This window comes from Vicugna pacos, chromosome 16 (genome assembly GCF_048564905.1).
Source record: "Vicugna pacos chromosome 16, VicPac4, whole genome shotgun sequence".
NCBI lineage: Eukaryota > Metazoa > Chordata > Mammalia > Artiodactyla > Camelidae > Vicugna > Vicugna pacos.
In genome coordinates this window covers 11,323,518-11,339,432 of record NC_133002.1, presented here as the reverse complement: position 1 = coordinate 11,339,432, position 15,915 = coordinate 11,323,518, and the positions used below count along the sequence as shown (strand labels likewise).

The 15,915-nt window shown below is 54.6% G+C and overlaps 1 protein-coding gene across 2 annotated transcripts; it reads right to left on the bottom strand.

Moving 5' to 3' along the window:
* Positions 1–4,239: 4,239 nt before the first annotated feature.
* On the bottom strand, positions 4,240–14,575 carry CCDC42 (coiled-coil domain containing 42). Of its 2 annotated transcripts, none has more exons than XM_006217765.4 (7): positions 14,281–14,575; positions 13,879–13,984; positions 13,462–13,566; positions 11,313–11,510; positions 6,746–6,967; positions 6,444–6,602; positions 4,240–4,509 (listed from the first exon to the last, which is right to left on the bottom strand). In XM_006217765.4, the coding sequence occupies exons 1-7, from the start codon at positions 14,361–14,363 to the stop codon at positions 4,432–4,434; spliced, it is 951 nt and encodes a 316-aa protein (XP_006217827.1). In that variant the 5' UTR covers positions 14,364–14,575; the 3' UTR covers positions 4,240–4,431. The 2 variants fall into 2 exon arrangements, with proteins under 2 accessions (XP_006217827.1, XP_072796107.1); XM_072940006.1 differs by having other exon boundaries at positions 11,331–11,510.
* Positions 14,576–15,915: the final 1,340 nt, after the last annotated feature.

Sequence of the window (15,915 nt, the reverse complement as noted above, 5' to 3'; positions counted from 1 at the left end):
CTCAATTTCAAAAAGTTAAAAGTTTCAAAGAGTTAAAGCTCGGAGGAACATCGGGCCATAGCAGGTGAGAAAAGTGGAGGTGGGTGCTCACCTCCCAGGGGAAGGAGCTGCCCGAGGCAGGGACCTCGTGGGACGCCGCTCACCCCCCGCACCCTGCTGTGCACCCACGACACTGCTGATAGGTACTGCTGGACTGAAAGTCCTCGACCAGAGGGGCTGGCTTGGATGCCGGAGGGATGAACCCTGAGATGAGATGAGAAGGTTCTGGGGCCCCACAAGCTTGATGAAAGTCTTGGATGGAAGATACGGGACCCCAGGCTGGAGTCTGAGAAAGGGGCCACAAGGGAGCAGGGCTCCAATGCTAATTCCACAGAAGCATGGACTCTAGCTACTCCAGACAGACAGACATCACTCTGAAAGTTTTCAACCCTCTGTTCTAATCCCGTTCCTCGCCAGCAGCTTTTGGACATCGAGTGCTGTTCGGGGGCTGTGTGTGGCGTGGCATATGTGACGGACATGGGGCCGTCCTACCTGGCTGCTGGCAGGAAGGGTTCCTTCACACCTCAACGCCCTATCCCCCTCCCCCCATTTTCTATCGGGAAGAGCTAACAGCATCAACAGTGAGTCCCTGAAGGTCTCCCCTCCTGCCTCCCTTTACCCATCAAACACCCAGAGCCCTACTTCCTGCCTTTGCTGATGAGAACCATTCATTTCTGGAACCAATCAGTTATTTCTTCCTTAATGAGCTGGTGTCTCTTCTTGCTTGGAAAACTTCAATCAACTTAAGTCCATCTCTTTTTTCCCCCATTAGAACACTACCTCATGTATCTGAGAGCCCAGATCTCTCTCGATTGGGCAGTCTTGGGCTTCTTTATGTCCTGGACCCGGGGTGAACATGCTGAAAGGCTGGGAGGAGGAGTGAGGGTCTGTCCGTGGCAGCTGTCTGTCTGTCCCCACTCTGAGGGGAAGCCCTCTCACTCAGGCTCATGAGAATCACTAAATCGTCTGGATTTGCTCTGCCCTTCTCTGCGGGTTTAGGAATGAGTCTGTGGGTCTGTGGCTTCGCGTGTAATCAAGAAATCTGCCTAGACCCACAGAATTGCTTCTGCCCCAGGGCTGGGCCCCTTTGGAAACCTGACAAATGCAAGGAGTATCAGAGTGAGTTAAACACACACGTGTAAACATGAGCGAACTAGGATAAGCTTGTGTATGATCACAGGAATTCTAAGTGTGACTCATCACAACTCATTTCAGTCAAGCAGGAAACTTAACACTCCAAGGGAGAGCGGCCAGAAAAAAGGAGGAGGAGGAGGGAGGGAGGGAGGGAGAAGGCCTCTGACTCTCCGGCAAGAGCCTGGGGGCAGGGCTGAGGGTCCTCCATTCACCCCGACCCCCTACCCCACCCCCCCCCCCCGCAGCCTCCCAGGAAGTGTGTTCAGTCCTTACAGGCTGAACGTCTCAAACACCACCTCACAGATACAGCAGAACACGGTGGGGGATGTGTGTAGGGGGGGTTGGGGTAACCGTCTGCAGTACACCCTTTCCTGCCTCCCTGGACAGAGTTCCGGGGGCGCAAAGGTGAGGGGAAGCTATTTCAGAGGTGTAACCTTCACTCACAACCCTGTTTCTGAAGGGCCCTGGCACCTCCTTCTGGTGAGAGGCTTCTCCCATCCCCCACTGGGCACCAATCACCCCCAGAACTTGCCTGCCCTGGGTTTTCTAGATGACCTCTTCCCTTCTGAGTCCCCTAAACCAAGTCCCCCTAAAACTGAACTCCTCTGCTGAGTTTATGATTACCATCTCTACCCAAAACTTGATCTCCTTTCTTGTCTGGCTTCAGTACCCCTCAGGATCGAGGAGGATCAATTGAAACCCGGCAGGACCCTGTGGGGCCTTCCCGGGTACAAAAGGCCCTCCGTGTACCCTGCTTCTTGTTTGTAGAAAAAAGGCTTTAGTCTCCTCGGCCTTCCTGAGTTCCAAAGAGCAGAATCCAGCAGTTAACGATTAGGACAAAGTCACAAGTCCCCTAGCTCCTCCTGAAAGGACACAGATCACAATGTGATGCACATCTCTGAGCTGTTCTGCTAAGACCCCCACCGGGTGGAGGATGGGGACCACACGCTGACCACAGCACGTCGACCCCAGACTGGATGGAACCAGAAGGTTGATGATTGAGATTCCCAAAACATCGCTCCGTTACCTCACCACCAACCAATCTGAAGAAGGTCCACGAGCTGATCAGGCATCCTACGACCCTCTCCCTCCCTCTGTCTTTAAAAACCTTCCCCTGAAAGCCACTGGGGAGTTCTAAGCATGAGTTGCCTGCTTAGCGCCCTGCAAATAAACCCTTACTTTGCTGCAAACACCTGCGTTCGGTTTGGCTTTCCATGCAGCCAGCCCAGGAGCCCTTGCTCGGTCACACTCCAATTCCCTTCCAGAGGGAAGTCCCTTTGGCCAGGGCCAGCCAGCTCCATCCCCTCCTTTCCCTCACCTGAAGCAGATAATGGTCATGTGGAGGCCTGGGGACGTGGCAGGTCAGCTAGGCTGCACTTCATTGCCCCAAACTCCTTTCCCTGGATGTTTCCAAGGAGATGGTGGTCACAGACGCTCCCGTGGGGGGCTGGGAGGCTCAGACGCACTGCCCAACTCTGCCTGCTCCCCCCATTCCTCCAAAGGCCGTGGCCCACAGCGGCCCCTCCCTCCCTGGACCCTCCTGCAGCATCTCCGGCTCCCGGACAGATGTGGCTGTTCGAGGACCTGGGTCCCACTTCTGCAGATGCCCATCCTGCCAGGCTCAGGGCCAAGATAGCTGCCGGGGGTCCCTGTCCAACCTTGTGAGCCCAGCTTGTGGGTGTGGATTCCGACTCGGTCTCCATCTCCCCTACTTTATGTCCATATTTCTTTCCCACCTACCTCCTACCCCTCCTTGGGCTTCAAGCTCCAGCATCAGACTAGAAGACAGCAGGTGTGCAGAGACTGCTGGACAGGTGCCCACGCTGCCTCAGGTCCCATCCCTCGGACAAAGCCGCTTCTCTACCCACGGCTCTGCCTCCCTTCTGCTGCGTCCGCTCCTCCAACTGCACGCCGACTACTCAGGTGGTGTTACTGACAGCTCCCACCGCACGTGTAGGAGCCCAGGTCCTCGAAAGCGGTTGGTTCACTCCAAAGGTTCTTGAACCTGAGCCCACATTGGAATCACCTGGAGGCCTTGTTAAAACCCAGAGGGCTTGGTCCGCCCCCGGAGTTCCCGATGCTCAGGGCTAGGGTGGGGCCTGAGAATTTGCCTTTCTAGTAAGTTCCCAGCGGATGTGGTTGCTGCTGCAAGGTGGTGAGGACAACGGGGAGGGGTGACCCTGCCCACAGCGCTGCAGGCTCCCTTGTGGGTAACCGACTCCCCGCAGGCCCTCCAAGGTCACAGGGCCAAGTTGGACCCAAGGGCCTAGTCCAGGCCGGCGCCTCAGCCCACGCTGGAGGGCAAAGCAGCGGAGCCTCAGCCTGGCGAAAGGAGCACAGGCTGGGGGCAGGCCGACCCAATGTGACCCCTGACCTGGTCATCGGGAGCCAGTATCCTCGGGCAAGTGTCCCGTTTGGTCATCCAGGGGTAAAGGTGCCTCACAGTTGTCACGGGGTTGATGTACATGAAATACATGCTCGAGAAAGCCTGCTCCCTCTGCGCGGACTCTGAGCTGCCTTTAGCCGTGGGTGATTCAAAACGGGCGGCTGAGTCTTTGACCGTTAGGACAAGACTTTACATTTGCCTCCACTCAGCTGAGTTTTGCTGGTTTTCAGCCAGCTTTCCAGCCTGCTATGGTGCTGTCGTCTGGCGGCCCGCCCCCTGCTCCTGCACTGGCCTTGCTGATACCACGTCGCCTGTTTCAGGGCTCACAGCGGGCGGGAGAGCAGGGCTTCGTCCCAAGGTCAGGGAAGAAGGAGCTCCTAAGCCGCCACCTTTGGCACTCTGACCTGGGAAGCTGCCGCCCTAGTTTCTGGTGAGTCTTTGCACCCCAGCTGGATACATCGACTTAAAAAAAGAACGGAGGTGCTAGAGGGAAGAAGGGTCCTATGTACTCACCCACCGGCGTGTTGCCACGTGGATACTTCCTATGTGAACTGCAAAGCCTGGGAGACACCAGACCTGGGCTGCCTAGGTGACCAGCTCCAGGAGGGGGCACTCTGGGGGCATCTCCCCTCAGTAGACCCTCTTCCCCGTGAATAAACCACCAAAGAGAGAGAGAGAACTGAGGAACAAACTTCTTACAGAATTTAATGTTTTCAGGGCTGGGCTGGGCAGAGGAAACAGACAGGGATTTCTCCAGCAGAAAAGCCCAAGGGTCCCAGAGAGCTGGGCGGGGCTGACTGGACGGCAAGGTCACCAGGAACTTACTCTCTCCCAGTCTCTGTCTCAGAACATTCCAGAACCATGGCTGCTCCTTAAACCCGAACTTGCTGTTGCTCCTTCTTCTTCACTTCTGCCCAGATGTCTGACAGGTCCTGGATAAACTGCTGGATCTAGCAAGGCCAAGGGACTGGAGTTAGCCCCGGCCGGCAAAAGGCCACCCATTCAAAAACGGACCATGTCTGGGCATAACCTGCCTGTAAGGAGTCAGCATTCTCCTGTGACCGACTTCTTGAGGCCACTTTCCATCACTTGACATTTATTTTAGATGACAGAGAGAATCAGGCTTAGCAGACTAGAAGTGATAAACAGAAGTGGATCTGGGAACCCTAGAGGCAGACACAGTGAAAGGGTGAAGTACAGGCTGACAGTCTAACAACAGGGAGGCAGAGGGAGCTTTGAGCAGACTGAGCTAGGAGCGTTTAGCAGGAAGGGGTCAGCCGGTTTCCGGGCAGATAGCTTTCGGCACTTTAACATTTACTTGAAACCCAGAATCGGTGCTCATTATGATAATCTTGAGTTATCAAGAGAAGTTTAAATTCTATTCACTAACTTCTGTTGTAAAGAACACGGCACCCATACGACACAGTGGAAAAGAACACAGCCTCCTAAATCAGAAGACGTGGGGTCCCCCCAACCTAAGTGTCCATCAACAGATGAGTGGTTAAAGAAGATGTGGTATATATACACAATGAGATGTTACTCAGCCATTAAAAAAAGAATGAAATAGTGCAATTTGCAGCAACATGGATGGACCTAGAGACTATCATATCAGGTGAAGTAAGTCAGACAGAGAAAGACAAATGACATATGATATCACTTACATGCGGAATCTAAAACAAATAGTACAGACGAACCTACAAAACAGAGAAACAGACTCACATAGAAAACGAATTTACGATTACCAAAGGAGAAGGTGGGGGAGGAATAAATTGGGAGTATGGGATTAACAGACGCACACAACCACATATAAAATAAACAAGGATTTACTGTACAGCACAGGGAACAATATCCAATATCTTGTAATAAACCATAATGGAAAAGAATTGGAAAAAAGAATAGATATGCATAAATAGGTATCACTGAAGCACTCTGCTATACACCTGAAGCGAACACACTATTATAAATCAACTATACTTCAATTAAAAAAAGGTAGACTTGGGGTACTGATGCAGCTCTGGGGAAATCACTTCCTCCTTCTGGGACTCAGTTTCTTTCTCTTTAAAAAGGGAAGATGGAGAAAAGGTTTGCCTCGATGGCCTCTAAGATCTCAGTCCTAAAATGGTTCCTTTTCAGTAGTGTTCCCCAAGGTGGGGCTACCCAGACTGTCCAAAATTCTCAACAACCCCGTTAGTCGCTAATACTGTTATTATTACCAATATAATTCCTATTTCGCAAAAGAGGAAACAAAGAATCACTGAATTAAAGTAACTTTCCCAAGGTTACAGAGAAGACAAGTCCAATATTTCCCAAAGTATGTTTTTATAATACGTACCCCCAAAAGGGTTCTATGGTCAAGTAAGTGTTAGAAACTTAATGTCTTGGAGAGTCTCAGGGCAGAGCCAAAGCAAAGGCAGTGTGAAGTCCTGTATTTTAAAACCATCCAACTTCATTTAACTTCGATTTTTCTAAATTTTTTAGTCCACAGAGTCCTTTTATTCCCCCAGAGGAAACTTACTAGTATCTTGAAATTCTAGGATTTGCCAAGTATGGTTTGGAAAATGCTGCTCGAAGCCGTTTGGGCTTTATTCAGAGATAATCCTGGGACTTCCACATGCAGTATATTGAATTCAAATTGTCTTGGCCTATGGCAGAGTCACTTTTCCTAGGTGGTACCTTGCTCCCAGTTCTAGAGTAATGGCCCCCTTCTGAAGCCCACGCTGAGAGCCTCCGGCTGGAGCGCAGCAATACGCCCCAGCCCACAAGTGATTCTGATTCTGTTAAAATTTGAGAACCACTACTCTGGGGGTGGTCCCTCCACTCAACCAATGAAGAACCAACCTGGCTCAGTGGACCCAGCTGGCCAGGCACTTGGGCCTCCTCTTACCATGTCCAGCTGTTTGTGCGTGTCGTCCAGGGACACGAAGGTCGCCTCCTTCAGCTGCTTGCTCACGATCTGGAAGAGGTTCAGCGTTGCCATCTTAATGGTGCCAAGCAAGAGGGTCTTCTTGGCGGCCGTGTTCTGGATGTGTGCCCAGCGAGATTCCTGGGGACGGGATGAGGGCGGGGCGTGAGCACTGTGAGCGTGAGTGTGTGCGTGAGTGTGAGTGTGAGTGTGTGTGCACGCGCGTGCGTGTGCCCCTCTCTCCCTCTGCGCCCGGAAGCCCCCGCCCCGCCCCGGGCGCTCACCCAGATGATGACGTCGCTGCGCGCGCGGTCGAAGCGCATCTGCAGGCGCGCCAGCTCGTTGTTGTGCTGCAGGATCTCGTCGTCCTTCTCCTCCTTGTAGCGCGCCAGCCGCGCCTTGGCGCGCTCGATCTTCTCCTGGCCCTCCTGCGCCGACTGCATGAGGTCGTGGTGCATGCTCACCAGCGTCTTGTAGCGCGCGATCACCTCGTGGATCTCTTCGAACTGCGGCGGGGGACTGGGGTCACTGCACCGCTGCCCCGGGGGCCCGACCCCACTCCAAGCCCCCAACTCCCAGCCTAGCTGCCTCTGCTTGGCAGGGAGGCCCTGGGCCAAGGACACAGGGCAGAGGCTGCGAGGCGTCCTTGGCGTCCCGCTGCGCTCCTCCTGGGTTGGAATGGGCCGTGGGCCACGTGCTGGGGGCACGTGCAACTGAACCTGGTGTTCTCAGTCTTGATTGCTTGTTCGAATCACTTGTGAGCTTTACAAAGGACACCTGTGAGGCTCCACTCTCAGAGACCCAGATTTAAAAACGCTTCTGAAATTCGCGGAGTTGATCTATGGTTGAGAATTGATGGCAGCATTGGGGGGTGAGAGGGTGCATTTTGAGATGCCTCCCATGCAATAAAGATCCTATTCAGCAGGAATGGCCCACGAACCACTTATAAGCCAGAAACTGTGCTAAATGCTAGGAGCAGAGCAGGAGATAAGGAAGCCAGACCCTGCTTTTGTGAGGCCTACGAGTGGGCGTGGCGTGGAGAGAGGTCAGAGGAGTTGTCAGTTACAACACAGCATGATAAGCCCTATCGGTGACTGGGGGATGGGCTGCAGGAGACTGCTGGGACGTATCTCCAGCACGGTGCTCTCTGGTATTCGTTCACCAATTGCGGCGGCCTCCCTCCAGCCAGGGGCTGGAGAAGTTACAAGTGGGGCAGGTGGCCGGCCAGGCTCAGCTGCCTTCTCCGGTATGGTCCAGAGCCATGTCACTCTGGCCCTAACTTGCCGGCCCCACTCAGCAGAACAGAAGCCCTGCACCAACCCCTCTTTAGAAGGTGGTATGAGCGCGACTTCCAAGATGCCAACTCACGTCCCCGGGGGTTTTATCAAAGTGTGCCTTCCAGCCACCTAGGGGACACTCCCTGAGCACTTTCTCCGTCTCATGACTTTTCCAGCAATAGATTGGTGTTCCGGGAACTGCCCCGCTAGCCTTTCCTCAGATATATCCTCTGTAGGCAAGGGCCACTTAACACCGCATTAGAAGAGATGGAAACAGGCAGAGAAGATGTCCTGGGAGAAGGGATGGCTAAAATGAGACCAGAGGTAAGAAGATGGCCAGGCAAGGGCAGGTGGCAGAAGGTGCAGAAGTCGTACAGGTAGAGGGAACAGCCTGGGTGAAGATGATAGGGTGTGTGGGGCAAGTTCAGGATGAGGAAGAGAGTGTCGCATGAATGGCCTGAGTTCAAGCTGGGGAGGGAGACATCTCCCTGGAGAAGGACAAAAACTGCCCAGTAAACGCTGAGGAGTGTGGACGTCATCCGTTAAAGGAGCGAGCAGAGAGATCACTTACTGTCTGCACTTCTGAGAGATGCAACGGTCCACCACACTTAAAACCAATGGGCTACATCAGAGCAACCAGGACCACCTCTCTAAAACTCAATGCTGATGTCAAAAGGACTCAGGTGCCAACCTGCAGAGGCTCTTGCTGTCCACAGATGGGACCCTTTGAACATCAGTGAGAATAAGTGCAAAGGATTGAAACACAGCAAATGTGTTAAAAAAAAAATGAGTTCACAGTGATGCAAACAACATTGCAGGGCACTTTTGGAGGATGCTGGAGGACCAGTCATTATTCTGAAAACTGTAATAAAGAATCAAACATTTAACAAGCTTTTTCTTTAAGATCCATATGGTCATCAAATAGTTGATGAAGGGAAGATTCCCTTTATGAAGTCCTTTTCTGGATGGTGGTATTCCAGCTAATTCGTGAAGAAAGGGTCTCAGAACATTTCCAGCACCCTAGAAAGATCTTCAGCCCTGTTTCAGTCACTACCTGCCCCTGCCACTACCGAGGAAACCAGAACTGTGACTTCTGTCCCCAAAGATTCACGTCCCCTGTTTTTAAACGCATCAGTGGAATCACACAGTATGTCCTCTTTTATGTCTGGCTTCCTCTGACCAGCAGAACAGTAACATCTGTGACACCTGAGAAACGTACCAGCCAAATGCAGCGTGGGGACTTTGTTTGGACCCTGGTTGGAGCAAACCATCTGTACAAAAAGCATTTGTGCAATACCTGGGGGAATTTTAACGTCGACTGGATACAAGCGTGACAATGGTACTGTGCTCATGTGAAAAAGAGCTCTTTCAGAGTTACACACCGAAATGCTTATGGATGAAAAAAAAATACCCTTTGCTTTAAAATGGCAGAGATGGAGAGCTGACAATGAGTTGACAATTGTTGGAATTAGGTGGTGAGTAATGGGCATTCAGTAGACTATTCTTTTTACTTTTGTGTATGTTTGAAATTTCCCCTAATACAAAGTTATTATTTTTTTAAGTCATTTGATTGGGAGAAAGAAGCCATAAAAGGACATGGACATACTATTCATAGTTTGTGGACAATGTAATCTATTGTCACCAGTAATAAAAATAAACATGAGAGTGAGAAATTAAAAATCTGGATACTGGTTACCTCTGAGGAGAGGAGGAGGATGGAGTTTGGAAGGGGGACCCACTGGGGTTTCCATGACCAGCTGTGTTTTATTTAAGAAAAGAGTCAAGTACAAATAGGGGGAAATATTAAGATTTGACGAAGCTGCGGTGAGTACTTGGGTGCTGCTATATATTGCTGTGTACTCTTCAGTACGCTTAAAATATTTTGAAAGAAATAGAGGAAGGAGGAAAGAGAGAGAAAGAAAGAGAAAGAGGTCACACTGGCTGGAGGATGCCGGGCAGGCTGGTGGCCAGGAGTCAGGCCAAGCTGAACTCCAGGGGAGGTATCTCTGGTCTGGGTGAGGAAGGGACAGGGGCTGGATTCCAGAAATACTTAGGAGGCAGAACAGACCAGATCTGCTGATTGATGGCTGTGGCGAGGGAGGGAGGAGGAGGAGGAATCTGGGATGAGGCCCGAGTTCTGGCGGGGCTGTGGGTGGGGGGCCGTGCCATTCACCAGTACGGGACCCACCAGCAGCAGGGCTGGCCGGAGGCGGGCAGGAAGCCATTGTGGACTCAATAAATTAGATGGAGGGGACTGCAGCTTAGGTGAGAGATCCAGGCCACCGAGAGCCGGGCCAGTCTCCTCAGTTCTAAGACACACCGTTGTCCAGCTCTAAATCTGAGTCATAGCTCACCATTTATCTGCTGCTTTACTAGAGTAGTCTTCCCTCCCTCCTCCCACCCCTAGCCCAGTTACTACAGGGACAATTCACCGGACCGCAGGTAGCACCTTGGAATGGAATTTGGGACTCGTGCATAAATAAATCAGGTTAGTGGTTCTATATGGAAATTGCCAGGACTTTTTAAAAAGCTGTGCATCCTTTGTGTCTCAGTGGCCCCTACAGGACACGGATTCCCACCCAGAGGACACACCTTGTACTTCCCTCCACCCTGGTGAGGGGCCCTGCTGCTGTTCCCCAGGGTGCAGGGACCCGGGGTGGGGAGCTACTGACGTGGCGCCATCCAGGGGAGGCCCGGGGAATCGCTCAGGGAGAAAAGCAGAGGGTCTGGGACAAAGACCTCAGGGAGCTTTAAGGAAGGAGCGAGAAAGAGGAGCCTGAGGAGGAAGGGCCAGAGGCAGCAAGGAAGGAGGGGAAGGGGGGAGGAGTCCCAGAAGAAAGGGTACAGGTATGTTTCAAGGGAGGCATCCACGGTGTCAAATACTGCAGGAAGTGTGGGTAGAGGGCCAAGAGGTTCCCTCAGCTCTGGTGACAAGGCAACTTTAGGAAGCGCAGTTGTCACTGGCCTTGTGGGACCCACAGATGAGTGGTTAGAAGCAAAGGCTCTGCCACTTCCAAGCTGTGCAACCTTGAGCTGGTAACCTGACCTCTCTAAACCTCCACTTCCTCCTTGTAACAGGGTGAAATACTGGCTTTCCTCTGGGGGTGAGCAAGCGGGCTGAGCGAGGCTCGGAGCACAGCACCTCGCCCAGGGCCCAGCACAGGACAAGTGCCCCTGCTCTGCGTGGGGCTGGTGTTTCTCCAGTTTCTCTCCCTCTGTCTCCCCATTTATTCTCAAGTAAACCAAAAACACCAGGGGGGAGGGGAAGCAGGGAGAGTGTGGGTCACATTCAATGTAGGCAAAGCTGATCGTTTTGCCAAAACAGAGCCTCATTCTTCCAACACGCACGTGTAGACAGAAGCCATGTAGACAGGGACACAGATGTCACTCACAGACACAAAGATCCACTACCAGACCCCTGACCCTCTCCCAGCTGCCCTCCTCGGCTGGAGGGGTCTCCCCAGAGCAGGTGACCATCCCTGCGAGGGTCCCTAGCCTCCTCTCCTGCCATAGCCTGGGCCCCTGGGAAAGAGGGGGTGGCACTGAGGAAGGCACCCCGCCATTCTCCCCGCACCTCCGAGTTCTCCACCACCTTCTCCAGGTACTTGTTGAAGATGGCGTATTCCTGCAGCTTGGCGCTCATCCGCTGGTGCTCCAGCCGCAGGGCCGCTATCTCCTGCTTGGCCTCGGCCAGCTCACGCACGCACTGCCTCTTGAGTTCTCGCTCCTTGTTGGCCTTCTTCAGGGCCCGAATCCGTTTCTGGTCGTTCTCCTGGGGCCGGGGAGGTGGTGCCGGTCAGGCACGGGCCCTGCCCTCCCTGGGGCCCAGGCCGGTGGGGCCCCCACAAGGCCTCGGTCCACCCTGAGGATGGTCAGGGCTGGCCAGGCCGCCTGTGTCGGGGAGGAGGTGTGAGGAAGAGCATCTCCAGGGTTATCTGAAGCTGGTTAGGGGGGTTGCAGTGGACTGAGGTGGGCCAAGAACGCTGCGAGGGCAGAGGTTTAATCCAACGTTGAAGGTGGCCTGATGACAACAAACAGGAAGTGATTCTGATTCTGTGAGACCTGCGCTCTGGCCTTCCGCGAGTGGCCTGGGGAAGGGCTGGGGCGGCCCCACACCGCACTGGGCTCAGTGTCTGGGGAGAATGCCACCCGGGGAAGGCTGAGAAAGTCCGGAAGTGGGAGCAGGAACCCTTCTGACCAAGTTTCTGTTCCTATTCTTAGTGGCGGCCGGGTGTCATGGGGCAAAGTCCTGGACCCAGGCTTGGGAGGCCCGAATTTTCTCCCAATTTGGTATTTGGTGCCTTAACTTCTCCCACTGTAGAAACGAGAGGCAGGAGCCACTCTCTTCCTCTCAAAAGCTGGAGCAATTGTGAGCTAGGAGGCGGGCCTACTCCAGAGGGGCCGGGCCATTCTGGAGAGTATGTTCCCGGAGCGCAGTCTGGCCTCAGGCTGGGACAGGAGGAGGTGGTGCAGGCAGTTCGATGTCCGGACAGAAAGACACGAGGCTCAGCTGGGCCGACCCCCTTCTCCTTCCTTCTGCAAAGCCCTCCTCCCAAGATTAGGGACAAACCTCTCACACTGCATTTGTGTGACTCCTTTCCCCCTCCAGGGGCTCCTGGGAGTCACACGGACGGGCACGTGTGGTGGTGGCATCTGGGGAACGTGGAGGAAGGCGCTCTGCCCCGTGGGTCCAGGAGAGGACAGAAGGGCTCTAAACCAATGGCTTTCAAGTCCGATTGTGCATTATAATCCCCTAGGGATACTTTTAACAATACAGTTGACTGGGCCCAACCTCAGGCCTGCTGAAAGCAAGGAGAGACGGGCTCCAGGGGTCCGTCCTTGTAAACCAACCCTCCAGGATTGCGAGGATTTGGAGAACCCCTCACCCTCCAGTCTCCTGCTACCCCAAGCACTCCACGAGCCTTCCTCTGGCCAGTAAGGACTGGATTTCTAGAGAATAAGGCCTGGTCCATCAGCCTCCTTTCCCAGCTGGTTTAGGCACAGAGAGGGACCAAAGATGCTTGAGAGCAGGGCTTCCCTGAAGGAAGAGGCCAGTGATTACCCCCAGGACTGGGCCAGCCCTTCAGGGCTCAACAAGTGTTGGCTGGAGCAGGTCTGGAGAAATCTGGATTTTAAAATGGTTACATCAGTCCTTAGGAATCTTCTCAGAATGGACTCTAGTGCCTGGTTCGTATATAGTTTGTTTTGTTTTGTTTTTTAATTTTTCTAATGGAGGTACTGGGGATTGAACCTAGGACCTCGTGCCTGCTAAGCACACGCTCTACCACTGAGCTCTCCCCTGGTGCCTAGTTCTTACATGCCCTCTGCCTGGGCCTTCAGTGCCAGGGTGGAGGGGCAGAGTGAGCTGGGGGGACTAAAACCCGGTGTGACTCATCTTTGTATCCCCCAGTGCCTGGCCCTGACTGTGGCACATTCATTCATTCATCATCCATCAATCATTCACTCACCAGATAAACTGTACGTACCAGCTATGGACAAGAAAATAGGAAACAGCAATCTAGAGGGGGCAGAGTCTGGCAAGGCAGCAGGAAATTATAAACAGGGCAGTGGGAGGGGCACATAACGGGGGAAGCTCCAGGCATTGCTGAGCACCAGGAGACTTCTAAGCCAGGGTGAGGCATCACAAAGTCAAGGGGAAGTGGGTGGAGGGGCCACTTGGCCAAGGGCAGCATGTGGCTGCAGCAGGGCCCACCCCTTCATACCTGGATGAACTGCTCGAACTTCTGGATGTGGGCTTTCAGCTGGGCTTCCCTGATGCCCAGTTCCTCCCAGCGCAGGTTCAGCGTTTCCATTCTGCGCTGAAATGTCTTGGGGTGGGGGGAGCAGAGAGGTCAAAAGGAGCCCTGCATGGGGACCAAGGGAGGCCCCAGCATCCCCTGTCCCAGAGCCTCTGTCCCCAGGTGCCTGCTTTCCACCCCACGTCCACATCTGGTTCAGAACAGAGCATCCCGGGACACTGGTACCCCGAAATTTGGATCCTTCCTGTGCTCTGCAGAGGAAACAAAGGACCACTACCCAGGACTCCTGGCTCTAGCCAACACCGCCCACAAAACAGAAGACTGTCTTCGGGCTGTCCCTGGGCCCTGTGGCCCTTCTTGCCCTCTACCCGAGTCACCCACCTCCTTCTTCTGCTCCATAGCATGGTGCAGGATCTTGGCCTCCTTCTTCTTCTCCAGCAGCCGGATGGATGGGGAGTCTGACTGGTCCTCGATGCTGGGGAACTTCCTGCCCAAGACACAGGCAAGAGGGACCGTGGACTCTAAGCACATGGGCAGCCTGGGACCGGGAGGAACCCATGGAGATAGACACCCATGGGGAGGGAACGGGTCCTCTCCTCCCCCATCTGAGTGGAAGGAATGGTGTGCTGAGAGGGAGAGGGGGCCTTGCTGGAAACTGGGAAGCATCTAGGGCCAGGCGGTGTGATAGGGGTGGGTCAGTGCTGGGTGATGTGGGGCGCTGGGCTATAGGAGTGGGGGGGCAGGTTGGAAGGTGGGGCATGGGGTGGCCCCTCCAGCACTCACTGCAGCAGCTGTAGCAGCCGCTCCCCATACTGCAGCCGGAAGTACTCAGCCAGATCCTCCTCCTCCATGATGCCCAGGCTCATGACGGCAGTGACCTGACGGCCCGCAGCCGGATCTTCACAGTGAAACGGGATGGTGGCTGGGCTCTTGCTTGTCTCCTCCTCCTCCTTCTCGGGGTCCCACAGAAGGCAGGTGTCTGACAGACTTGGGGAAGACGGTTGGAGGCTGACGATCCGTGGCTCAGGATGCTGTGTGGGGAGGGTGCTGGGAGACCTGGTTACCTAGCAACAGGTTTCCTGGTTCTGTGAACCACAAGTGGAACCCAGACTTTGCCCTCTGACCCTTGTCCCCAGTGACCTCATTCTTGCTGGGGTCTGGCTCTCTCTGCTCCTGCAGTTCCCGGGCAGGAGCTCTCGGAAGAAGTGAGGCTCCATTAGATGCTGGTTCCCAGGGCTGGGAGGCAGGGTCTGGGTGTCCCTGGCTGAGAAAGGGGTTTTGGTAGAGGCATCCTTGTGAAGGAGCCCTGCCCTTGGGGCCTACCTCCTGGACTCAGCTGTGTGTGTGAGGGTGAGGCAGGGGGCTGGGGCTGGGACAGGTGGGTGAGAAGTCAGGGACTGAAGGACGGAGGTGCTTATATGACGTGGGGTGGGGATGGACAGAGACACATGGGGCCTGTGGGAAGACGGGATTAGGCCTGAAGTTGAGGACCAAGTGGTGGGTGAAGGATGTGTAGGGGTGTGTGTTGGGACGGGCTGGGGGTGGTGGGGCGGATAGGCAAGAAGCCTGGGGACTAAAGAGGCCATCCCTGGGAGACGGGGGACACCCAGGACGAGGCTTCTCAGAGGGTAAGAGACTCAGAGCCATGTTTCTGAGGTTGGCGGAATATTAAAACATGAAATGTCAAAACGTGGTAACATAACTGTCGGATGTTTTACGTGTTTATTTTATGATGCCTGCCTTCCTTCATCCCGTCAGAGCATCGGGCCTGAGCTCATTTGGCCTGAGGTCCAGCGTCTAAATCTGAGACCCTGTGTGTGAGGCCGACGCCCTGAGGTCCCCGCCCGGAGGTAACGGCCGTGATCTCGAGCCGGCCGCTGCCCGGCACAGACTCCCGGACTGTTTGGTCCTCTCAGCTTCCCCTGTCCCCGCCGGCCGCGAGGCGTCGGTTCCCTGCGGGCCTGGGATGCGGAGCCAGGGTGCGGCTGGGGTCCGGAGCCTTGCAAGCCCACCCCGCGGCATTGCCGGTCCTCTGGCGCCCCCTGCTGGCCGCCCGAGTCTGCCCTCAATCCTGGCCCCGGAGCAGGAGACGTGGGGGTGGGGGGCGCAGCCCACCCTTCCCTCTCCCATTCTCACTGCTCAGCCTCCCCTCCTGAGCTCGCCGCTTCCAGCCAGCCCGGCCGGCCCAGCAGAGGCAGCAGGACACCCCCCACCCCGCCCAGAAAGCACCCAGCCCCCACCTCCTCACTATCCCACCCCACCCTAAGCGCCCCCAACCAGAGATGGTTCTTCAACCCAGAGCACCTCCAAGAAACAGACCCAGCAGGGTGACAACAAGAGCTCCAGTAACGATTATAAGCTCCTCAAAGGAGTATGTTTCTCTCCTTGTTAATCCCTAGAGCCTGGCAGTCTGTTTGG

What these genes read in the sequence shown, in the direction of transcription:
- CCDC42 (XM_006217765.4), bottom strand. Translation starts at nt 14,363, where the DNA reads ATGAGCCTGGGCATCATGGAGGAGGAGGATCTGGCTGAGTACTTCCGG. An exon ending in AGGTGGTGGAGAACTCGGAG is followed by an intron (nt 6,968 to 11,312) that starts GTGCGGGGAGAA and finishes CCCCCGCCGCAG; the next exon opens with TTCGAAGAGATCCACGAGGT. An exon ending in GCAGCGACGTCATCATCTGG is followed by an intron (nt 6,603 to 6,745) that starts GTGAGCGCCCGG and finishes TCCCGTCCCCAG; the next exon opens with GAATCTCGCTGGGCACACAT.